The following is a 26,963-nucleotide window of genomic DNA, read 5'->3' on the forward strand; positions in this document are numbered from 1 at the left end:
GAACCCTTAAGAATTCCCTTGCCACCAAAAACCTCTCCAACTTGAACCTGCCTGTCAGCACCACTATTTGATGTATTGCTACAACTAGATGTTCTCCATTCCCTGCTCCATAGCATATCCCCCCACCCCCAAACTGATTCTTTTTCACATCTAGGATCACAAATAGCTCTCACACTGCCAATTCCATTCCTACCCTGAAGCAGCCACAATACAACTTCATTCATGGTAAGATCAGATGTATAACACCTATCCTCTTTATTGTGTAGCATTATGTAAATATAATTAACACTGCAAAACTAATTTGAATGAGGAGAGTGATAGTACAAGGAAAGTTGGACTGGGGTCCAAGAAGCTACACACCGAAAATATTTAAGCAAGGATTTTTTTCCCCTTTTGGTTTGAGTGTGGAAGAACCAGACTTAACCTTCTAAAATCATTAATATGAGAATCCATCTCTGAAGCCTAAGCAGTTTCCCTTTCTTCCTCCTATTTTCTTTCCTAGGTTATCAAATGCAGAGCAGCCATACTCTGGAAGCCTAATGCACCATTTTCCATTGAGGAGATAGAAGTAGCCCCACCAAAGGCAAAGGAAGTTCGCATAAAGGTAGAAAAAAAATTTTCAACACCAAAAATCAAATTCAGAAAGAAAATTGCAAAACTGCATGCTCTTCTATTTCCTGTTTATGAAACATGTCCATTTGTCATTAAATCCACCAGAGAAAACACTAGGGAAGTATGGCACAGGCTAAATGCCCAAAGGATACTTACTCACAGCTGTAGTACTAAATACTAATTAAAAGAAATTTCTACACTAAACCATACATTAATTTGTACTTTTTAAATTTATTACATTCTTTATGATATTTAAGTTATCTTGAAATATAATATATAAAAAATTGCTTGATTGTAGATAAATCAAAACTAAATTCTAGAAAGTCAGGCTAGGAATACCTGTTATTTCACAGGTGAGATAATTAAAAATCCACTGAGGCATAGAGACTGGTCACACAACTAAGCAGAGTAAGAACAATTTACCACAACCTTGGTTACCCATTTGGAAGCACCTGGGATCTTTGAAAACTGCTAATAACCGGAGTGGTCCTGGGAAGATGGTGGCGGAGTAGGACAAAGGATTTCACTTCCCTCCATGGGCCAGGGAAAAACCAGCTGATCTACAGAGGAGAGCAGTGCATAGTCAACAGGGACCCAGCATACAGGAAGGCAGGATTCCAGAAAGTGTAGCAGACACCGAATGACCAGAGGTTGAGGGAACAACCGCAGATCAACAAGGTATGAGGGAACAGCGCAGAGGCTACAGGCCCTCCACCGGCCTGCGCCAGGGCCCTTGCCCAGCCACCCCAGTCTCTGAGAGCTGAGGGCGGGCAACAAGAACCCTGGGACAGAACTAGTCACTGGCACCCTCCCTATCTGGCAGGGTGCAGATTTGAAAATGCCAGGAGAGATTGGTTTGCCTGTAGTGGCAGAGAGAGGAGTGGGCATTGGGAAGCAAACCAGAGAGCTCTGATAACCCCTGGAGTCAGGCTGCCATTGGCAACTTGGGAAAACTGAGAGCCACCTGTGCATTCCCTGTAGTGCGGGGTCAGAGCCTGGTCTGCCACAGACCCTGTAAGTCTCGGGCTACTAGCAAGGCCCCTGGAAGAGAGCCAGCCAGCAGCTCCATCCCTACCCAACTGGGCGCAGACTCAGAAGCACCAGGAGTCAGGCTGTGGCTGTCGGCTTGGAAGCATTGTGAGTTGCCCTGTGTGTTCAGCCACAGCACTGGGAAAGGTCCAAGTCCAAGCCTGTGAAACCAAGAAAGCCTGGATGGGAGCATGCGCCCTCACGCCAGGCCAGGGCTGGAAAGCCTGGGGAAAAATCTGCTCTCAGTGGGACATGGGAGAGTGGCACCAGTCTGGATCTTGGGAGGGCAATGGCAAGACCAGTTGAGTTCACCAAGACACAACAAAGGCCACACTAATAGCCCCTCAGGCTGCTGCAGCTAGGGAGACCAGAAGAAAAGGTTTGACCAGCTGGAAACCAACAAGAGGAGTAGGTGGAAGTAGAGAACACCAAGATACCTGCAGAAGACTGCCCCAATGAATCTCACAGGCACCCTACCACAGAAGTTCACACCATAAATGCAGGGAACCAGAACAGATCAATATAGGAAGCTGAGGCCAACAAGAAGAGCAACACAAACGATGGGAAGACAGAGAAACAATGCCCAAATGAAAGAAAAGGAGGAAGTCTCAGAAAGAATGTTAGATGAAATAGAGGCAAGTCAACTATCAGATACTGAATTCAAAACACTGGTTATCAGGAAATTCAAAGAGCTTACAACGAGCTACCAGAAACTACAGGGGAGCTACAATGAACTCTCTGCAAACTATACCATCATGAAAAAGGAAATAGAAACCATCAGCAAAGGCCAAGAGGAAATGAAGAATACAGTTTCTGAACTGAAGAACACAGTGGAAGGTATGAAGAGTAGGATCGGTGAGGCGGAAGACTGCATAAGCGTGATCGAAGACAGGGTAGAAAGAATCTCCCAGACAGACCAGGTAATAGAAAAGAGAATCAGAAAAAATGAGGAGAGTCTAAGAGAAATGCAAGACAATATAAAACGTAATATATCCAAAAAATAGGAATACCAGAAGGAGAAGAATAAGAACAAGGGATGGGAAACCTACTTGAAAGAGTAATAACGGAAAATTTTCCTAATTTGATGAGAGACAAAGTCACACGAATCTAGGAATCACAAAGAGTCCCAATCAGGTGGAACCCAAAGAGGCCTACTGCAAGACATATCATCATTAAAATGGCAAAACCCCAAGGCAAAGAGAGAATCCTGAAGGCAGCAAGGGAGAAAAAGGAAGTAACATACAAGGGGGTCCCAATAAGGTTGGCTACTGACTTCTCAATGGAAACATTCCAAGCCAGAAGAGAATGGCAAGAAATATTCCAAGGAATGAGAAAAACTCTCATACAACCAAGGCTACTTTACCCAGCAAGGCTCTCAATCAAGATAGAAGGCCAAATAAAGAGCTTCCGAGACAAAAGAAGTCTAAAAGAATACGCCTCCACCAAACCAGCTCTACAAGAATTACTAAAAGGGCTACTTTAAGGAAAGGAAGGAAGAGAGAGGGACGGAGAGGAACCTAGGTACATAAATGGCAATGAATGAGTACCTTTCAATAATAACCTTAAATGTAAATGGATTAAATGCACCAATTAAAAGGCATAGAATAGCTGAAAGGATAAGAGAGGATGACCCACACATATGCTGCCTACAAGAGACCCACCTGAGGTCAAAAGACCATCACAGGCTAAAAGTGAAAGGATGGCAACAAATTTTCGAAGCAAATGGTCAAGAAAAAAAAGATGGGGTAGCAATTCTCATATCAGACAAAATAGACTTCAACAATAGGACCATATAGAGAGAGCCAGAAGGTCACTTCATAATACTCAAGGGAAGAATCCACCAAGAAGACATTAACATCGTAAATATATATGCACCCAACATAGGAACACCCAAATATATAAATAAAATCCTAGAGGACCTCAAGAAAGATATTGACAGCAACACAATTATCGTGGGGAATTTTAACACCCCACTGTCAAAAATGGACAGACCTTCCAAACAAAACATCAACAAAGATATAGCAGCATTAAATGACACTCTAGATGAAATGGACCTAACTGATATATATAGAGCCCTCCATCCCAAAGAAGCTAAATACACATTCTTTTCAAATGCACATGGAACATTTTCAAAGATAGACCACATGATAGGACACAAAATGAATCTCAACAAATTCAGGGAAATATAAATCATACCAAGCATTTTCTCTGATCACAAAGGACAGATATTGGAAAGCAACGCCACAGGAAAAAACCCAAAACACCCAAAAGCATGGAGACTGAATGGTTTGCTATTAAACAACAAATGGGTCAAGATTGAAATTAAGGAAGAGATCAAAAAGTTTCTGGAAGCAAATGAAAATGAACTCACAACAACCCAAAACTTATGGGACACGGCCAAGGCAGTCCTGAGAGGGAAGTTCATAGCAATACAGGCTTACCTATAGAAGATAGGAACATTTCAAACAAACAACCTACCCCAAAGCCTGCAAGAACTTGAGGAACAACAAACACAGCCCAGCGCAAGTAGAAGGAAGGAAATAAGCGAGATCAGAGCAGAATTAAATGACATAGGGACTAAAAGCACAATTCTAAGGATCAGTGAATCCAGGAGTTGGTTTTCTGAGAAGATAAACAAAATAGACAAACCTTTAAGTAGGCTCATCAAGAAAAGAAGAGAGAGGACCCAAATAAACACAATCAGCAATGAAAGAGGAGAGATTACAACTGATACCACAGAAATAGAAGGGATTGTAAGGAATTACTATGCAGAATTGTATGCCAAGAAATTTGAAAACCTAGGTGAAATGGACACATTTCTAGAAAAATATAATCTTCCAAAACTCAAAGAAAAAGAAGCAGAAAACCTCAACAGGCCAATAACAGTAGATGAAATTGAAGCAGTAATCAAAAAACTCCCAACACACAAAAGCCCTGGACCAGATAGTTTCACAGGAGAATTCTACAAAACTTTTAAGGAAGCGCTAACCCCTATTCTTCACAGACTATTCCAAAAAATCCGAAAGGAGGGAAAACCCCCGAGGTCTTTTTATGAAGCCAGCATCATCCTAATTCCAAAGCCAGACAGAGACACAACAAGAAAGAAAACTACAGGCCAATATTGGTGATGATATAGATGCTAAAATCCTCAAGAAAATATTGGCAAATTGCATCCAACAATACATCAAAAAGATCATACACCACAACCAAGTGGGATTCATCCCAGGGATGCAAGGATGTTTCAATATTTGTAAATCAGCAAATGTAATACATCACATAAAGAAAAGCAAAGACCAAAACCACATGCTCATATCAATAGACTCAGAAAAACTTTTGAAAAGGTACAACACCCATTTATCATAAAGGTACTCAGAAAAATGGGAATAGTGGGAGCATTCCTCAACATAATAAAGGCCATATATGAAAGACCTACAGCCAACATCATACTCAGTGGGCAGAAACTAAAAGCTTTCCCACTTACATCAGGAACAAGACAAGGTTGCCCACCTTCACCACTTCTATTCAATATAATATTAGAAGTTCTAGCCATAGCGATCAGACAAGAAAAGGAAATAAAAGGCATCCAAATTGGAAAGGAGGAAACAAAGCTGGCTTTGTTTGCAGATGATATGATAGTGTACATGGAAAATCCTTTAGCCTCTAACAAAAAACTGCTCGAACTAATAAATGAATTTGGCAAAACAGCGGGATACAAAGTCAATATCCAGAAATCAAAGGTATTTTTGTATACTAACAATGAAACAGCAGAAGCAAAACCAAGACAAAAATCCCATTCCATATAGCATAAACAAAAATAAAATATCTGGGAATAAACCTAACCAAGGAGGTAAAAGGCCTGTATGCGGAAAACTACACAACACTGAAGAAAGAAATCAAGGAAGACACAAACAGATGGAAACATATACCGTGTTCATGGATTGGAAGAATTAACATCATCAAAATGTCCATACTACCCAAAGCAATTTACAGATTCAATGCAATACCTATGAAAGTACCAAAGGCATATTTCACAGACATAGAACAAACACTTCAGAAATTTTTATGGAACCATAAAGACCCTGAATAGCAGGCACAATTTGGAGAAAGAAGAACAAAGTAAGAGGGATCACAATACCTGATATCAAACTGTATTACAAGACCACTGTAATCAAAACAGCTTGGTACTGGCACAAAAACAGGCACATAGACGAATGGAACAGAATAGAGAACCCAGAAATAAACCCAACTCTCTACAGTCAATTAGTATTCGACAAAGGGGTCAGTAACATAACATGGGGTAAAGATAGCCTCTTCAGCAAATGGTGTTGGGAGAACTGGACAGCTACCTGCAAAAAAATGAAACTCAAGCACCAACTTACATTATACACCGAAATAAATTCAAGGTGGATACATGACTTAAATATAAGCTGTGATACCACTAAAGTCCTAGAGGAGAACATTGGCAGGAAAATATCAGATATTTCACGCAGCAACATTTTTACTGATACGTCCCCCAGAGCAAGAGACATAAAGGAAAGAATAAACAAATGGGATCTCATCAAAATTAAAAGCTTCTGCATGGCTAAGGAAATCTGTATCAAGATAAAAAAAGAAGCATCAGCTTGGGAAAAAATATTTGCCAATGATACCTCAGACAAAGGTTTAATGTCCAAAATATACAAAGAACTCACTCGACTCCACTCAAAGAAGACAAGCAACCCAATTAAAAAATGGGCAAAGCAGTTGAACAGACATTTCTCCAAGGAGGACATACAGAGGATCCAGAGACACACGAAAAGATGCTCAATATCGCTAGCTATCAGAGAGATACAAATTAAAATCCCAATGAGATACCACTTTACACCAGTGAGAATGGCTATCATAAACAAAGAAACAAACAACAAGGGCTGGAGAGGTTGTGGGGAAAAGGGGACCCTGGTTCACTGTTGGTTGGATTGCAGACTGGTATAACCACTATGGAAAACAGTATGGAATTTTCTAAGAAAACTAAAAATGAATGTGCCTTTTGACCCAGCAATTCCACTATTAGGAGCATATCCTAAGAACCTTGAAACACCGAACCCTGAACCCTGAAAAAAAGAAACTATGTACTCCAATGTTCATAGCAGCACAATTTACAATAGCCAAGAGTTGGAAGCAACCTAGATGCCCATCGGTAAATGACTGGATCAAAAAGCTATGGTACATTTACACAATGGAATCCTATGCTGCAGAAAGGAAGAAGGAACTCCTACCCTTTGCAACATCATGGATGGAACTGGAAAGCATTATGCTGAGTGAAATAAGCCAGGTGGTGAAAGACAAATACCATATGATATCACCATTAATAGGAATCTAAACAACAAAGCAAACAAGCAAGCAAAATATGAGCCATGACACTCAAATACGGAACAGCTTGACAGGGTCCAGAGGGGCGAGGGGAGAGAATCATAGGGGAAAAGGGGATGGACCCACATGAACAGGTATAAAGGACACATGGACAATAACTAAAGTGGGGGGTGGAAATGGGAGGAGGTGGGCAGTACTGCGGGGGCGGCGGGCAGGGTGGGAATATAAGACAGAAAACTGTACTTGAACAAGAATTAAATAAAAATTAAAATTTAAAAAAAAGAAAAGAAAATTCTGATAACTGGTTACCACACCCGGGCATTCTGAATTTGTGACTTAATTGGTCATGGGTGCAATATCATCATGAGAGTTTTTAAATCTCCTCCAGGTGATTCTTCTAGGGACCACCAGACCAGAACATTGTTCACCTGACTTGTAGTTCAGGGTCCTTTCATTTTTATTATTTAATTTTCATAATGATGAATAACTACTGCTTACAATGGATCACAAAAAGGCAGTCATTTTCTACATTAGCTTACCTGTGCAATCCTTGTCCTCTTCTCAGAGTCTTCTCAGCCTGCATCCCACACAGAGTGCACAGGAGGCTGCTTGGCTCTCCACCTTTGTTCCTCCCCACAGGGTCTCCACTCATGCATCCAGATTGAGACACTGACTCGAAGATATACAACCATTATCTGACAAACTACAAATGTGAATCTCTCACCTTTGAATTTTAACAAGATACAGAACCTGAGTGGAACAAGAAATGGTGGGCACTGCAGAGACAGGGTAACTAGAGTTGCTCGCCATATTTAACCATATGATCATGAGAAATACAAAAAAGCATGTCTCTAGAAAATAACAGGAAACTTCATCTATGCACATGATGAATCAGAGCACTGGAATGAAGACAAAGTATACTTGATGAATTTCTAGATCCATGAGGTTTGGCTGCTCTTCCTACAGTTGAGTTGTAAGCTATTTTATAGTATTCTTTCAATAATTTCTCTTTTACATAAGTAAATTTCAAAATTTTTCAATTCTTTTTTTATCCTCACTCAAGGACATTTTTTTTTCATTGCTTTTAAAGAGACAGGAAGGGAGAGAGCAAGGGAAAGAGAGAGAGAGAAACATCTATGTAAGAGAGAAGCATCAATTAATTTGTCTGGGACTGAGTCCTGGATGGGGGATTGCATGTGTGGGATTAAGTGACCAGGAATCACTCACACCCAGACCAGGGATTGAACCCACAATTAAGGCATGTGCCCTGACTAGAATCTAACTTGTGACCTTTGCAAGATGACACACAATTAACTGAGCCACAGCAGTCAAGGCAGATGTCAGCCTTTGTTAACCACTCTGCTCTAGAGTGCCTCCATTTTACACTGTCTGGCCAACTTACAACAAATGTGGAATTACAACTGGTACCAAGAATACAACTATAAAGCCCTTGTGTAAAATAAATGAAGGCTTCATGTGGGGGCGACTTTCCTCACAAGCTGCCCCCCGCCCCCCGCCCCCCCACTCCCACCCCGCCATGTGCCACAGATGAAACTAAACACTACCAAGACATGATCTGCTTAGGGAGGAAAAGTGGTTGATCCCTCAAAGGGGAAGGGCTGAGATCCCCCTGCTTAAGGGGATTTTATTGGGTTCATTTGCTCAATACAGGTAAGGATCAAACAACAGATATCATTCAAAGAACTATGAGGGCTTATTCTCAGTCAGGGTCAGATAGCTAAGAGCCATAAAACTTTGAGGAATAAACTTCTTGCTGGGACCCTTATCATTTAAATGAGAGCATTCGAAACAAAGCAGGTTTCACAGGATTTTTACATATTCTTTCTTATGCCTGATTTACCCCCATACCTGCCCTTTCCAGAACAGGGCTGCACTGCCTTCCCTATCATAGGTTTTTAGGCTTAAGTGGATTAGAGCCAGGAAGTGCTTCTCCCAAATGGAAATGGAGACTCAGGCTATGTCACAATAGCTGAGGGGAATGAAGGTCTATTGCTCCCTCTTTGTTGCAGCCCCCCTAGTCCTTCTATGATGGTCTCCCAAGTGATCGTGTCTGGCCTAGGTTGCCCCTCTCTGAGGGATTGTACCCACCATGGATATCGACCATGCTTTGGGGGCAGGGGAAGAAGCAGAAGCAGCACTTGCTGCCAGAGACAAGCTTTGTCTCCTGCGGCCCGCATTCCGGAGTTTGCTCACTTAGCCATGGGAGACAGTTACAATTCCTGAAACCAGGCAGGGCGGTTCCCAACAGCTTCAATTATAATAAGAGATAATAAAGTATTTTTTCTTCCTGTGTTTCATTTCCTTCCTTACTATATTTGGTCTTTCTCCTCCACACTCCCACCCACAAGCTCCAACGAAGAACAAAGTAAGATCTTTGATGTCATACTGTGGTTTTACAATTGTCTCTTCTGAACTCATTCTGATATTCTCAGTAAGTTTTAAAATTGTTATTTTATTCTGAAATTAACTAATAAAAATATTGCATTGCTTTAAATAAATTATTGGCATTTATCTAGAAATAAAACTAAGAAATAAATGCATTAATATTAACATGGCACATCAAACTAGCAAAAAGATTTTAAAAATTACCAATTCTAAAACACCTCTAGCTAAGATAGAGAAAACTGTATTACTCTTTGCCTTCCATACAGATCGTGGCCACAGGGCTCTGTGGTACAGAGATGAAAATGTTGGAGAGTAATACCCATTATCCTATCATTCTGGGCCATGAAGGGGCTGGAATAGTTGAGAGTGTGGGAGAAGGAGTGAGCACCGTGAAAACAGGTATGAATTGGCACCTGGAGTTAGGAAATAGCAGCAACTTAGAACCTACATCAAGAAAATATAAGATAAGGTGAAATAAAAGTTGAAATGTTGCACAAGAAAAGAAATAATTATACATGATACAAAAATACTAAATGTATTATCACATTTTTTGGACCATAAAATGCACCTAGGTTTTAGAGGAGGAAAATAGTAAAAAAAATTTTGGTGCAAAACATGTGGATGGACATGGAGGATATTATGCAAAGTAAAATATGCTAAGCCAGTCAGATAAAGACAAATACCATATGATTTCACTCATATGTGGACTTGAATGAACAAACTGAACCAACAAGTAAAATAGTGTCAGACTCATAGAGAGCAGACTGACAGCTCTGTAGGGTAAGGGGATGGAGGGAAGGAGCAAATAAGAAAAAGGACTCACAGACATAGATGACAGTGTGGTGATTGGGAGGGTGTGGTGGTGTAAGAAGGTATGAGAGGATAATGTGATGGAAAACACAGAATAAAAACTGAAATATTGAAAAAATAGTAAAGAAAAAGATAGGAAATAACATAAATGTCTATAAATGTCCAAGAGACCAGGTAAATTAATTAAGATATATCTATACAGCAGAATATTACATAACTACTAAACAAAATGAAAGCATGCTATATGTACTACAATAAGAAATCTCCAAGATACATTGTTAAATAAAATACCAAGGCCTACTACAGGGTAAATAGAACACTAGCCTTTATATTGTTAAAGGAGTTATATTTCTGAAAGACACCATCGAGTGAAAAGAGTAATTGTTTCTAGGGTGGGGACTGGAAACTAGGGGGCTAATTTTCATGTTTGTGTCATTCAGTTGTTATCATATGTCTACATTACTTTTTTTAAAATACATTTTATTGATTATGTTATTACGGTTGTTCAATTTTTTTACCCCTTCATTTTCCTCTGCCCTGTAACTCCCCTCCCACCATCATTCCCCTACCTTAGTTCATGTCCATAGGTCATAAATGTAACTTCTTTGGCTTCTCCATTCCCCATACTATTCTTAACCTACCCTGTCTATTTTTTTACCTACTATTTATGCTTCTTATTCCCTTTTCCCCAATTGTACCCCCTTCTCATCCCAGCTGATAACCCTCCATGTGATCTCTATTTCTGTGAATCTATGCCTGTTCTAGTTGTTTGCTTAGTTTGGTTTTTGGTTTTGGTTTTGTTCCTTTAGGTTCAGTTGTTGATATTTGCAAGTTTGTTGTTATTTTACTGTTCATAGTTTTGATCTTTTTTTTCTTAGATAAGTCCCTTTAACATTTCATATAATAAGAGCTTGGTGATGATGAACTCCTTTAACTTGACCTTATCTGAGAAGCACTTTATCTGCCCTTCCATACTAAATGAAAGCTTTGCTGGATAGAGCAATCTTGGATGTAAGTTCTTGCCTTTCATGCTTTTGAATACTTTCCAGCCCCTTCTTGCCTGCAAGGTTTCTTTTGAGAAATCAGCTGATAGTGGGAACTCCTTTGTAGGTAACTGTCTCCTTTTCTTTTGCTGCTTTTAAGATTCTAGCCTTATCTTTAATCTTGGGTAATATAATTATGATGTGTCTTGGTGTGTGCTTCCTTGAGTCCAACTTGTTTGGGACTCTCTGAGCTTCCTGGACTTCCTGGAAGTCTATTTTCCTTGCCAGATTAGGGAAGTTCTCCTTCACTATTTTTTAAAATAAGTTTTCAATTTCTTGCTCTTCCTATTCTCTTTCTAGCACCCCTGTGATCTGGATGTTGGAACACTTAAAGTTATCCTGGAGGTTTCCAATCCGCTCCTTATTTATTTTTTTTTTGAGTTCTTATTTCTTCATTCTATTCTGGTTAAATATTTACTTCTTCCTTCTACTCCAAACTGTTGATTTGAATCCTGGTTTCCTTCCCATCACTGTTGGTTCCCTGTACATTTTCCTTTATTTCACTTTTCATAGCCTTCATTTTTCCCTCTAATTTTTCACTATACTCAACTCTTTCTGTGAGCATCCTGATTACCAGTGTTTTGAACTGTGCATTTGAAAGGTTGGCTATCTCTTCATTGCTTAGTTGTATTTTTCTGGTGCTCTGATCTGTTCTGTCACTTAGGCCATAATATTTGTCTCAGAACACCTGTTATATAGTAAGGGGTAGAGCCTTAGGTATTTGCCAGGGCTGGGCAACACACATATGTGCGTTATAGCACTCTATGTGGGGGTGGTCCAAGAGGAAACAATGCCACTTGCTTAGCTCACTACCAACTTTCAGTCACTTCCTCTGCTACCCACAAATTGGGCCCTTCTGATGCCAATTCCAGGGGTGGTGGGTTCGTGTACATTCTAGGACCCTGTGGGTTTTTCCAATGAACTATAGTTTCTCCCACCACTGCAACTCCCACTGATTTTTTCAGTCAGAGGTTTTGAGGTTTTATTTCCCCATGCTGAAACTGTGGGTTGCACCATGTATCTCACTCCCCAGTTGTTCCTCCCAGTTTATCTTCCCACAAATGTGGGACCACCTGCTCCACCGGCCACTGCCTTGCTGCAGGTCCTCTCAGCCCAGCTGCCCATCTCCACTCCTCCTACCAGTCTGGATGAATGTTTCTTCTTAACTCTGTGGTTGTTGGACTTCCATACGGTTCAATTTTCTAACAGTTCTGGTTTTTGTGTGTGTTTTTAAATTTGTTGTTGTCCTTCTTTTGGTTGTGCAAGGAAGCAAAGTGTATCTACCTACACCTCCATCTTGGCTGGAAGTCTCTACATTATTTTTTAAAAAATAAAAATAAATTTTAAATGAACCTAAATTCTACAAAGGTTTTTACTAAAAATATGAAATAAATTTCTCTAGTTTACAGTGATAGACAGTGGGGCAGTCACACTCCATCAGAGGCTTTGAACACTTGGCTATTGTAAATTGTGCTGCTATGAACATTGGGGTGCATAGGTTTTTTTTGAATTGGTGTTTCGTGATTCTTAGGGTATAGTCCCAGCAGTACAATTGCTGAGTAATAGTGCAGTTCCATTTTTGGTTATCTGAAGAAATTCCATATTGTTTTCTGTGGCTACACCAGTGGCTATACCAGTCTATATTTTCAACAGTGTACTAGGGTTCCTTTTTCTCCAGATCCTCACCAATACTTGCTGTTTCTTGATTTGGTTATGATGGCCATTCTGGCTGGTGTGAAATGGTATGTCATTGCGATTTTAATTTACATCTCTCTGGTGGCTAGTGATGCTGAACATCCTTTCATATATCTCTGGGCCCTCTGGATGTCCTTCTTGGAGAAATGTTTGTTCAGGTTCTTTGCCCATTTATTTTTTATTTTTTATATTTTTAAAGATTTTATTTATTTATTTATCTTTAGAGGGGAAGGAGAGAGGGAGAGAAACATCAATGTGTGGTTGCCTTTTGTGTGTCCCCTGCTGGGAGTTGGCCTGCAGGGAACTGGACTACAACCCAGGCATGTGCCCTGACTGGAATCAAACCACGATCCTCTGGTTCGCAGGCTCGCGCTCAATCCACTGAGCTACACCAGCCAGGTCTTTGCCCATTTATTAATTGGATTGTTTGTCTTCCTGGAGTAGAGTCATGTGAGTTCTTTATATATTTTGGAGATTGAACCCTTTTCTGAGGTATTACTTGCAAATTTATTTTTTCATAGAGTTGGTCCTCTTTTCATGTTGCTGATGTTTTCTTTAGCCATGCAGAAGCTTTTTATTTTGATGAGATCCAATTTGTTTATTCTTTCCTTTGTGTCCCTTGCTCTAGGAGATATATCAGTGAAAATATTGCTTAAAGAATATCTGAGATTTTCCTCCCTATATTCTTCTCTAGGACTTTTATGGTGTCATGACTTATAGTTAAATCTTTTCTCCATCTTGAGTTTATTTTTGTATCTGTTGTAAGTTGGTGGTCAAGTTTCATTTTTTTGCATGTAGCTGTACAACTCTCCCAACACCATTTGTTGAAGAGGTTATCTTTACTCCATTGTATGCTTCCGCCCTCTTTGTCAAATATTAATTGACCATAGAGACAGATTTACTTCTGGACTCCCTATTCTGTTCCATTGATCTATATGTCTGTTCTTATGAGAGTACAAGACAGTTTTGATTACAGTGGTCTTGTAATACAGTTTGATATCAGGTTTTGTGGTCCCTCCTACTTTGTTCTTCTTTCTCAAAATTGTTGCAGCTATTCAGGGTCATTAGTAGTTCCGTATAATTTTTTAAAAATTTATTCTATCTCTGTGAAATGTGTCATTGGTATTTTGACAGGGATTGCTTTGAATCTATACATTGCTTTGGGTAGTATGGACATTTTGATGATGTTAATTCTTCCAATCCGTGAACATTGTACCTGCTTCCATTTATTTGTATCTTCCTTAATTTCTTTCTTCAGTGTTGTATAGTTTTCTGAGTATAGGTCTTTTACCTCCCTGGTTAGGTTTATTCCTAGATACTTTATTTTTCTTGTTGCTATAGCAAATGGGATTTTTTCCTGATATTTCATTGTTAGTGTACAAAAATGCCTTTGGTGTCTGAATATTGACTTTGTATGCCACTATTTTGCCAAATTCACTTACTAGATTGAGTAATTTTTTGGTAGAGTCTATAGGATTTTCTGTGTACACGATCATGTCATCTGCAAACAATGACAGTTTTGCTTCCTATTTTCCAATCTGGGTGCATTTTATTTCTTTTTCTTGTCTGAGTGCTTTGGCTAAAACTTCCAATACTATGTTGAATAGAAGTGGTGAAAGTGGACATCTTTGCCTTGCTCCTGATCTTAGTGGGAAAGCTTTTAGTTTTTGTCCATTGAGTATGATGTTGGCTGTTGGTGTCTCATATATGGCCTTAATTATGTTGAAGAATGCTCTCTCTACTCCCACTTTGCTAAGTGTTTTATTATAAATGGGTGTTGTACCTTATCAAATGCTTTTTCTGCATCTATTGATATGACCATATGATTTTTGCCTTTCCTTTTGTTTATGTGATGTATTGTATTTATTGATTTGATAATATTGTACCATCCGTGCATACCTGAGATGAATCCCACTTGATCATGGTGCATAATCTTTTTGATGTGTTGCTGGATGTGGTTTGCCAATATTTTGTTGAGGATTTTAGCATCTATGTTCATCAGCAACATTAGCCTGTAGTTTTCTTTCTTTGTTGTGTCTTTGTCTGGTTGTGGGATTAGGATGATTCTGGCTTCATACAAAGAGTTTGGAAGTCTTCTCCTCCTTGGATTTTTTTTTTTTTTGCAATAGTCTGGGAGAATAGGGCTTAGCTCTTCCTTAAGTATTTTGTAAAATTCTCCAGTCAGGTCTGGGGATTTTCTATGCTGGGAGTTTTTTTATTACTGCTTTGATTTCATCAGCTGTTGTTGGTCTGTTCAGACTTTCTGCTTCTTCTTCATTGAATTTTGGAAGATTATATTTTTCTAAAAATTTGTCCATTTTACCTAGGTTTTCAAATTTCTTGGCACAAAGTTCTCTCTTTTTTTGTCAAAACCAAAATGTTTTAAAATAGGATTATTCTTCTTTAATCATCTCATACCCTCAAGGAGTTTTTATTTATTTATTTTTATTTAATTATTGTTCAAGTACAGTTTTCTGTCTTTTGCTCCCATCCCAGCCCACCCCCCCCCAGTGCTCCCCACCTCCCTCCCATTTATACCCCCCTTAGTTTTTGTCCATGTGTACTTTATACTTGTTCCTGTAAATCCTTCCTTTTTTCCCCTGAAATTCCCTCCCCTTTCCCCTCTGGTCACTGTCAGCCTGTTCCGTATTTCAGTGCCTTTGGTTTTATTTTGCTTGCTTGTTTGTTTTGTTGTTTAGCTTCCTGTCAAAGGTGATATCATATGGTATTTGTCTTTCACTGCCTGGCTTATTTCACTCAGCATAATGCTTTCCAGTTCCATCCATGCTTTTGCAAAGGGTAGGAGCTCCTTCTTTCTTTCTGCTGCATAAAATTCCACTGTGTATGTGTACCATATCTTTTGGATCCATTTACTGATGGGCACCTAGTTTGCTTCCAACTCTTGGCTATTGTAAATTGTGCTGCTATGAACACTGGGGTGCACAGGTTCTTTTGGATTGGTGTTTCAGGGAATTTTCTAAGAAAACTAAAAACAAATATGCCTTTTGACCCAGCAATTCCACTGCTAGGATTATAGTCTAAGAACCCTGGCATATAATTCTTCATAGTAATTTCTTACAATCTTTTGTATTTCTGTGGTATCAGTTGTAATCTCTCCTCTTTCATTTCTGATTGTTTATTTGGGTGCTCTCTCCCTTTTTTTCTTGATGAGCCTGCTTAAAGGTTTGTTGATTTTGTTTATCTTTTCAGAGAATCAGCTCCTGGATTTATTGATCCTCAGAATTGTGCCTTTAGTTTCTATGTTGTTTAATTCTGCTCTGACCTTGGTTATTTCTTTCCTTCTACTTGCTCTGGGCTATCTTTGATGTTGTTCTTCAAGTTCTTGTAGGCAGAGGGTTAGGTTATTTATTTGAAATGTTTCTATCTTTTTTAGCTATGTCTGTATCGCTATGAAATTCCCTCTCAGGACTGCCTTCACTGTGTCCCGTAAGTTTTGAACTGTTGTGAATTCATTTTAATTTGTTTCCAGAAACTTTTTGATTTCTTCCTTGATCTCATTCTTAACTCATTCCTTGTTTAATCACATGCTCTTCAATCTCTCTGAATGTAAGTGTTTTCAAGTTTTTTCCTTGAGGTTGGTTTCTAGTTTCAGTCCCCTGTGGTCTGAGAAAATGCTTGATATGATCTTAATTTTCTTGAATGTGTTGAGGCTTGTTGTGTGTCCTGTCATGTGGTCTATCTTTGAAATTGTTCCATGTGCATTGGAAAAGAATGTGTATTTTGCTTCTTTAGGATGAAAGGCTCTCTATATATCAGTTTCCATTTGATCTAGTACATTGTTTAATGCCACAATATTCTTGCTGATATTTTGTTTGGAAGATCTATCCATTTTTTGGCAGTGGGATGTTAAAATTTCCTACTATGCCCTGGCTGGTGTAGCTCACTTGATTGAGCACAGGCCTGTGAACCAAAGGATCAGAGTTTGATTCCCAGTCAGGGTACATGCCTGGGTTGCAGGCCAGTTCCCAGAAGACAATAACAACCATACATTGATATTTCTCTCCCTGTCTCCTTCCTTCCCCTGTAAAGATAAATAAATAAAATCTTTTTTTAAAATCTTAAATTTTTCTAGTATAATTGTGTTGCTGTCAGTATCTTTCTTGAAGCCCTCCAAATTTTTCTTTATATATTTGGGTGCTCCTATGTTGGGTGCATATGTGTTTACAATGTTTATGTCTTCTTGATGAATTCTTCCCTTGAGTATTATCAAGCGTCTTTCTGGGTTTCTTTTTATAGCCCTTGTTTTGCAGTCTACTTTGTCTGATGTAAGTATCAGTCATCTTTTTCCCCCTGTCCATTTGCTTGGAATATTTGTTTCTACCCCTTCACTTTCAGTCTGTGTAGGTCTTTTGTTCTGAGGTGGATCTCTTGTAGGCAGCATATGTGTGGGTCATGTTTTCTTATTCATTCAGCTACTCTGTGTCTTTTGATTGGAGCATTTAATCCATTTACATTTAAGGTTATTATTGATAGGTACTTATTCATTTCCATTTTACTGCCTTTGTACCTTTGTCTCTCTCTCTCTCTCTCCCTCACTCTTTTTCTTTCTTTTCTTAAAGCACTCACTTTATCATATCTTACAGAACTGGTTTGATGGAGGTGTATTCTTTTAGCCTTCTTTTGTCTGGGAAACTCCTTATTTTGCCTTCCATTTTAATTGAGAGCCTTGCTACATAGAGTAGCCTTGGTTGCAGGTCTTTGCTTTTCATCACTTGCAATATTTCTTGCCATTCCCTTCTTGCTTGTAGCAATTCCACTGAGAAGTCAGATGCTAGCCTTATCTGGGCTCCCTTGTTTGTTACCTTCTGTTTCTCCCTTGCTGCCTTTAAGATTCTCTTTTTGTCTTGGAATTTTGCCATCATAATTATCATGTGTCTTCCTGTGGGCCTCTTTGCATTCCTCTTGATTGAGACCCTCTCTGCCTCCTGGATTTGTGGGACTTTTTCTCTCATCAAATTAGGGAAGTTTTCCATCATTGTTCCACTTGTTCAGGCAGGTTTTCTATCCGTTGCTCTTCTTCTTCTCCTTCTGGTATCCCTATCATATGGATATTCTTGTGTTTCATGTTGTCCTGCATTTCCCTTTGAACTCAACATCTGATAGCTGACTTCCCTCTATTTCATTGAGCATTCTTTCTGAGGATTCCTCTTTTCCTTTCATCTGTGGTTTGTTTATTTGCCTTCCCTTTATTTGTGAGACTTTTCCAGTTAACCTCTGCTTCTAAAATTGATCTGTTTTGACTCCCTGAGTTTGTGGTCTGAATTTCTATGGTAAAAGATCTGTGTGATTTAGTGGTGCAGTCTCCTTGATCTCCTGAACCTGATGCTCTTGTGATGCTGTTTATGTTGGCTCTCTGGTTGTATTTGGGTTTTGATTGTTGTTGGTTCTTTCTTTGGTAGGTTCTTCCCTCCAGCTAGTTGAGTAAGGGTCACTCTGCCCACCACATTTTGTACACTCTTGTCTCTTTACTTTAAAAGATAACATGTCATTAAATGATTTTTTCTCTCTCAGGTGATAATGTTATCACGCTCTTTCTACCACAGTGTGGAGAATGTGCCTCTTGCTTTAATCCTGAGGGCAATTATTGTATGCAAATCAAGTAAGTTTTCTAATATTTTCTTTTTGAAAAATTAACTCAGTGTCCTTGGCAGGAATCTAAGCTTTCTTATTCAAAATAAAAATTTTTGTTTGTTTTTTGTTCTATAAAAGACAGTTATACACCTACCTGATGTCTGATGGTACCAGTAGGTTTACCTGCAAGGGAAAACCAATATATCACTTTGCGAATACAAGCACCTTCTCTGAATACACAGTAATAAGAGAAATATCAGTTGCCAAGATTGATAAAGTTGCTCCTCTGGAGAAAATATGCCTAATTAGCTGTGGTTTTTCCACTGGGTATGGTGCTGCAATCAATACTGCCAAGGTGAGAAGCATTTACATCATTTATAAATAAAATTCTTTGGATATGGTTTTGAAATTCCTAGTGTATCTGGACCATACCTGATCACACAAGCTGCGAAAGGCTCACAAACCTGCCTTTTAACATCCTTGGATCTAGTCATCCTTTATCCTCTTCAAAGTCTTTCCCATTATCTCTTGGTCAATAGTAAATGACAAATTATTTCTGAATGCCATTCACAAGCTGAGACATCAGGAATTCCTGGGAGTTAAACATAATACATTTACAAAGTTACTATGTGTCCTTCCACATTTCAATTCAGTGCAGGGATTCAGCAGCTAACAAAACTATTGACCCTCTATTCTATTGTATAATTAATCAGGTGGTTATTAGTACTCATAAAAAAAGCAGAATAACAAGACCAACTGAGAAAAGGGTGATGATGCTATATAGAACAGATTGGTCAAGCAATGCCATCATGACTGAGTGCATTACTGTTATACTTCTGTTTTGGAACATCACCCAGTCCTGCCCAGATCCATTCTTTAATTGCCTGTTGAATTTTAGTTCTTTATCTTTCCCATTTTCTATTAGTCCCAATATTGTATACAGAGATAGGATGGAATTTAATTTAAATTAGTCTCATTCGAGAGTTGATAAAAAATAAACCTTTGTACCAGACAACTGTACTTGAACAACAATAAAAAATGTGAAAATATCAAATTAAATTAAATTTTAAAAAATAAATCCTTGCCTTCATAAGATGTTCACAGGAAAAGAGAAAGGAAGAGTTGCAGGAAGATGGAGATGGTTTTTAAAGAACTCAAAAATATCTGAAATTAAATAAATACTGTGCTAAATAAGTTTTGAGACTCAATAAAAGTTCATTAAACTGCTTCTACCCATGCTAATTCCTGGGTTGAAACTCTCTATTTGCAGGTAACGTTTTGCTCCTCTGGCAAAAAGTATCCCATATTTAGAAATACCTTGAGAAACTACAGCTTTAGTTGTTTCATTTAAAAATACACTTTGCTTATGTATCAGATGGTGTATACAGAGCTGGTTTTTCCAACTGAGTAAATGTGCATGTTCTCTTGTTTTCATACTTTTACGTGCTCAGGTGACCCCAGGCTCCACCTGTGTGGTGTTTGGCCTCGGAGGAGTCGGCCTGTCTGTGATCATGGGCTGTAAGCTGGCTGGAGCAGCCAGGATCATTGGGGTGGACATCAACAAAAGCAAATTTGAGAAGGCAAAGGAAGTGGGTGCCACTGAGTGTATCAGCCCACAGGACTTCAAGAAACCCATCCAAGAAGTTTTAGTTGATATGACAGGTGCTGGTGTGGAATTTTGCTTTGAGGTCATTGGAAATCCAGAAACAGCGGTATGTGATCCTGTGGAGTGAAAATTACCAGTATTTCTACCAATCATCACTGTATATTTTAATTAAATGAAAATTCTAAAATTTCTTCTATATTCCTTTTTAAAAATATTTTGTGCCCCATGACATCTCACTTGATACCCTCTGTCCACTCCTACAAACCTGTTTATTACCCTAGACACTGAACTCCTTATAAGGTTTCTTCTCCCTCTCTTCCATGATGCTATTCCTTCAAATAAGCAGATGACCTCTAATTGGTAGGACAGAAAGGCTTTATAAATAATTCTCACTGGGTTATTTATAACAAGAGGAAGCTCAGTAATTAATTCCCAAGCCAGAAGATTTAGGCAAGATGAGGTCAATATTGGATTAATGATCCTGTAAAGCAATGAGCTTTGCACTTCCAGCCAAGTCTTTCAGGTTGGATCTGAGAAGTTTCCAAGGAAAATATGTACCATTCTTGATTAAGTAGATTCATTTCAAAAATAAAGAAAAAAGTGCCCTAACCACTTTGGCTCATTTGGTTGGGCATCTTCCCACAAAGTGAAAGATCACCAGTTGAATTCCTGGTCAGGGCATGTGCCTGGATTGTGGGTTTAGTCCCCAGTCAGAGGCAGTGGATTGTTTCTCTCCCTCTCTTCCTTCCTCCACTCCCCTTTCTTTGAACCTAAAAAAATTATGTAATTTAAAAAAACTAAATTAAAAGTTTAATCAAAAAATAATTAAATAATAAAGAAAAAGAGTTGTTGCTTCTCTGGCTAACCATGGTTTATATAAGAGAATAGAAATGGATAAGAATTTATTTCACAATTGTAGACTTGCTTTCTTAGGGGATTTGTAGAAGCAACGTATTATTGGGTTACATGGCTCTCTCTTCTAGCCAGCTATATGAGAACTCAAGAACTGACTCCTCCAGTCTAGGTTTTTTCCTCAGCTTACAAAATCTATTCATTCCTCACTACACACAAACCTCCTTTTCTGTTAGAAGATATAGGAAAACCTTTCTCACAGTCTTTTCTATAGATGGTCTGGTTCTGATAAATAGCCTTCAAAAATAACTAATGGAAACAGTTTACTATTTTGCTAATAATACATAATGATATACAAATATCCAATTGTAGTTTTTGATGTCTAAAAAAACATGTCAACTGTAACCATCAGCATCAGTAATGGTCTTACAAAATTAGTAGCAGTAGTAGTAGTAGCAGTAGTAGTACCATGGGTACCTTCAGTATTTTCATTTTTTAATTTCCATCTATTGAATCTAAAATGCCAGACACTATATAAATGTGGCAGTACACAATATCTCATTTATGTTTCTGCATATCTTTATATAAGAAATGTTATTTGAAATGAGGACAAAGAGAACCAGAAAAGGTCACAGACCATTCAGCAGTCAAGCTGAGATTTAGACTTTGGTCTTCATCTCTGAAGTACATGTCTTAACCCCTGTGTTGTCTCGCATTGCTCTCCAATAGGCAGCTGCACTGGCCTCCTGCCATGAGAGCCATGGGGTCTGTGTGATTGTTGGGCTCTTCAAGCATGGTGTCCAACTCAACATCGATGGCTTCTTGTTCTTATCAGGACGCACTTTGAAAGGATCTATTTTTGGAGGTATGGATGAAGCAGGGAAGAGTGAAAATCTGTAGGGGTTTGAAGTCGGGGTAATAGAGAAATGTATCATAAATGCTTGAGAAGGCATATAAAGCATGACCTTTAGACTACAGTTTTTGTTTCAACACATAAATATCCAAGATGAGGGGGTGGATATTTTATGTCTACAGTTGCTTGTTGGTAAGATTTTTCTCATATAAAGGTAGAAAAGAGACTCTTAAAAACTGGTGAAGAAACCAGTGTCCAAAGTTTAATGCAAATTTAAAAATTGAAAAAGAATGGCAAATTTATGATTAATAACTATACTTCACTTGGGTTATAATACCTGCCAACTGGGGTTCTTTGTAGGACAGAAGTATATTGAACCATTAGTAGTCCTTGTTCAACAATGTAAACCTCATCTGAAAGAAATGAATTGTCATTATACCAACTCAAAGATAGTAAACATAATGGATTTGTGATTTTAAAAATATTACTGATAAAAAGGAAAATGAGAATTATTTTTCAAGAGAAAAAATTTATATGATACTTTAATTTTCCATATTTTCAATTTGTGTTAGAAATGTTTTTATAGACATTAGAAGTCCTATATTAAAATTGTTTTGAGTGGGGCAGGAGATGTAATGAGGGGGAAAGAGACAACTGTACTTGAACAACAATAAAAAAAAAGAAAAAAAATGTTTTAAAAAGTTAAGTAAATCTGCTTAGGATCCTTGGCTTATAAGCAAGTCATCTGATATTTAAGAAGAAATATATTTAGGCAGAGATTTTATGTAATCTGAATTCTTGGGCAAAAGAGAAGAGAATTTGGAGTTATATAAATTATTTGAGCTAGTGAGCTAGCTGTGGTCTTCAAATTAGCTACATTTGAAGACCAATTAGATACATCTTTACAGGTATAAAGAGACCTATTCATTTACAAGAAGTAGGTAGAAGACAGGCAGAAAAAAGTTATACTTCAGTTTAAACTATAATTTTCACTTCTCCCATTTGGGATAATTTGACATACCCATGGTTGTTTTCCTCTATGTGTTTATAGACAATAACTGTTGGTTCCATATACATATACTAGCCAAGTTTTACAAAATAAGATCACCAATATTTTAAGTAATCCTCATAAAGAAACTATTTCACCCATCACTTAAACATTCTTGTAGTGATCATTAAGTTGATTTCCTCCTCTGGTTCAATATTTTCAATTAAGGATAGCATTTAATGGGTGTTGAACAGGCCTGCTAAACTTTCTGCAATGTACACAATGAAGAATTTTCCCACCCAAAATGCTATTAGTGGTCTTGTTAAGAAACACCACCTAGCGTAGACTGTAGTACTTGAGCCTTTCTATTTAGATTGTTTGGTTAAAATAAGAAACAAAAAACAAATGAGATAAGCATTATGCTGAGTGAAATAAGCCAGGTGTTGAAGGACAGATACCATATGATCTCACCTTTAACAGGAAGCTAAACAACAAAACAAACAAGCAAGCAAAATATAGCCAAAGACACTGAAATACAGAATGGGGGACAGAGACCAGAGGGGAGAGGGGAGGGAATTTCAGGGGAAATAGGGGAGGGATTTAGAGGAACAAATATAAAGGATACATGGACAACAACTGAGAAGGGTGGAAATGGGAGGGAGGGGAGAGCACGGGGGGTGGAATCGGATGGGGAGTAATAGACAGAAAACTGTACTTGAAAAATAATTAAATAAATTTTTAAAAAACAAGTGAGAGTATTCCTCATGTATATATATGAAAATGCTTTATCAGATAACCAATCAAAAAATAAAAACAGCCCTGACTGGTGTGGCTCAGTGAGTTGGGCATCATCTTGTGGACTGAAAGGTCGCTGGTTCAATTCTCAGTCAGGGCACATGTCTGGGTTGCAGGCCAGGTCCCCATTTCGGGGCATGCAAAAGGCAATCAATCAATGTTTCTTTCATGCATCGATGTTTCTCTCCCTCTTTTACTCTCCCGTTCCCTCTCCCTGAAAATAAATTTAAAAAATATTTTAAATAAACAAATATAACAAAGACAGTCGATCTTAAAATCTGTCATCACAAGAAAAAATGTATAACCATGTGTTGTGATGAATATTAATTTAATAGTAATTACTTTATAATACATACATACATCAAATCATTATGTTATGCAATGAAAACTAATACAATATTTCTAAACTTAGTTTAATAGTGATTATTTCCAAATATATACATACATCAAATTATTATGTCGTACAATGAAAATAATACAACATCACAAGTTTTGAAAAAAAATAGAAAAATACACTAACCCTTCATGTCATGACTTATAACATGTTAGAATTATTGATAACATATAACAGAAACTAACTTATATGCAAAATATATTCATTGGAATAGTTTTAGGTAGTTTTGAGAATAACTGGGAAGACTGAAGAATATGGCCCAGGCTGATACCAAGAAAAGCAAATAACTGCCAAGATCCTGTCACAGAATAAGCTGTTCAAGACACTGTTGCCCCCTTGCACAACTACAGCACACTCACCCTTTCCAGGAACAAGCAGGTTACCAATTCTGTGTGGTGACTTGCTGGGTATGTTGCTTAGCACAGTCCTAATGTAAAAATAAACGTTCATGAAAATTATTAAAACCAAAAATACAATGCTAAGCTTCTGTTCACTTGGCTGAGCCCATCTTTCCCTATGCAATTCTTACTTCCAGAAAGCACGTTTTACTCTTATCTTGTTTTGTACATATTTTTTCCCAAAGCTGTCACTGAGATCACTGCCACAGGGAAAATTCTTCTCTTCCTTTAAGATATTTGGCTTTTTCGTGAAAATACAGATCAAACACACACACACACACACACACACACACGATGTCCTTCTAAACTCTGAATTGCTTCGTTTCGTGGTTCCGAAGCCTTTGGCCTTTTTTATATGTTAGATACAGATTTACAGCTCCCCAGACAGTGCAACCTGACACCAAGAACGTATAAGACAAGGTCAATGGTGCACTTGCTTTAAGTAAATCCCTGTAGTAGCAGGGGTTTCAAGATTTTCAAAAGAACCTATGCACCCCAATGTTCATAGCAGCACAATTTACAATAGCCAAGAGTTGGGAGCAACCTAGGTGCCCGTCAGTAAATGAATGGATCAAAAAACTATGGTACATATACACAATGGAATTTTATGCTGCAGAAAGAAAGAAGGAGCTCCTACCTTTTGCAACAACGTGGATGGAACTGGAAAGCATTATGCTGAGTGAAATAAGCCAGGTGTTGAAGGACAAATACCATATGATCTCACCTCTAACAGGAAGCTAAACAACAAAACAAACAAGCAAGCAAAATATAACCAAAGACACTGAAATAGAGAACAGGCTGACAGTGACCAGAGGGGAGAGGGGAGGGAATTTCAGGGGAAATAAGGGAGGGATTTAGAGGAACCTATATAAAGGATACATGGACAACAACTGAGAAGGGTGGAAATGGGAGGGAGGGGGGGAGGATGGGGGGGGTGGGATGGGATGGGAGTAATAGACAGAAAACTATACTTGAAAAATAATTAAATTAAAAAATTGGGAAAAAAAATAAAATGATAAGTACTATATATCTTTCAAATAAAAATCAATTGAATTATTAAAAAAAAAAGATTTTCAGGAAAACAGCCTTCTATACAAGGTATACTGTTGGGACAGGCATTCTCCTGATGACTGAGAGACTTCCTCAGTCAAAGCCAACACCTCCAGCAGTTAACCTTCTTGTAGAGTAAGTCTCATGAATAGAATCTGTTGTTAATCTGTTCTATTTCCAGGCTGGAAAAGCAGAGAAAACGTCTCTAAACTGGTTTCCGAATATATGGCAAAGAAGTTTAATTTAGATCCACTAATTACTCATAATCTGAAACTTGATAAAATCAATGAAGCAGTTGAATTAATGAAAACTGGAAAATGGTAAGTTCCTCCAATAATTTTTACGTGTGGGTGGTGTGAAGAGAAAGGGTGGGTGGGAGTCAGGGGTGACAGGGGCAGGGGGCATCATGGTTGAAGAAGCCACCTACAGACAACAGAAGAAGGTTTCAGGAACTTGTAAATCATATACTTCCCCTCTTTATTTTATTCTCAGCTTTTAGAAAATGTAATCCTGAAAATATTGAAGTGTTCACCTACCCTTACCATTGGTATTTTATTTCCAATTTTGCATTTTTATATGATGCATTAACATTTGTTAGCTCATAAAATTTTAGCTCAAGTTTAAGTTTATAGCTTATAAAGAGGTCATTGTTTTGTTCTATTTCATTGTTTTTTTCAATTACCCCTAGAATTCCAAATTCTGACACCTATATTTGACCCACAAACCAAACACCAACTGTAAATTGGACACTGGCATTCCCAACAATTATATAAGTCTGCTTAAATATTCCTTACCCTTGGAGCTTCGTGTCATTTTGAAAAAAAATTTCTCAATGATTTAATCTGCCCATTTTTTTCACATAATATGAAGAGAAAGGAACCTACCTTACTTATTGGCCTACAAACTAAAAATTTGAAATCCAAAACACAAATGTTGCTTTGGAAATTTTCAACTTACTTTTTTTCCCTTCTTTTTTTCCCCAGTATCCGCTGCGTCCTGATGCTTTAAGTGCAATATAATGAATGCAAGATTTGTAGGATATTTCACCAACTAAATTGCATTCTGCATAGCTTCCATGATTTAGAAGAATTATCGCACAATACTGTTGCTATTTTCCTGTCTCTGATTAATTTAGTAGTGAGCTGATGTCTGACTTCTGCTCTCACCACCTCATCAAAATTTGTCTCGTGTGACCAATCTCACCCAGGGACACCTTCCCTTTTAGAGCTAGATCAATGTTAATTGGAATCACTGAATTCTAAACACTTCAAATAACACAGTCACCCCCAAAATACTCCCATTTTCATAGTTATCTCTATCTCTGGGCCCATGTTTCTTTTCACACTGTATTTGTCACCTGCTTGATGATCTGCTTATTTCACACCAAAGAAACAGAACTCACCATTTATAAGTTTATTGAACGTTCAGTTTGAAGCAAGCTGATGGAAGTGGAGGTGGGGTCTTTATTACATCAACTTAAATAAATCCCAA

General features: G+C 38.1%; 1 protein-coding gene across 1 annotated transcript; it reads left to right on the top strand.

Moving 5' to 3' along the window:
• Positions 1–467: 467 nt before the first annotated feature.
• Positions 468–26,963, top strand: ADH6 (alcohol dehydrogenase 6 (class V); the record flags this gene model as incomplete). Its single annotated transcript, XM_037039127.1, is given in 8 exon segments — positions 468–604; positions 9,663–9,795; positions 18,477–18,564; positions 18,675–18,891; positions 19,988–20,248; positions 21,724–21,859; positions 25,654–25,792; positions 26,456–26,963. Coding segments are annotated over 8 exon segments (1,136 nt in total), but the record flags the coding sequence as incomplete, so codon positions are not given.

The sequence above is a fragment of the Sturnira hondurensis genome, unplaced genomic scaffold, assembly GCF_014824575.4.
Source record: "Sturnira hondurensis isolate 20B ecotype Veracruz unplaced genomic scaffold, ASM1482457v3 Scaffold0025168, whole genome shotgun sequence".
Taxonomy (NCBI): Eukaryota; Metazoa; Chordata; class Mammalia; order Chiroptera; family Phyllostomidae; genus Sturnira; species Sturnira hondurensis.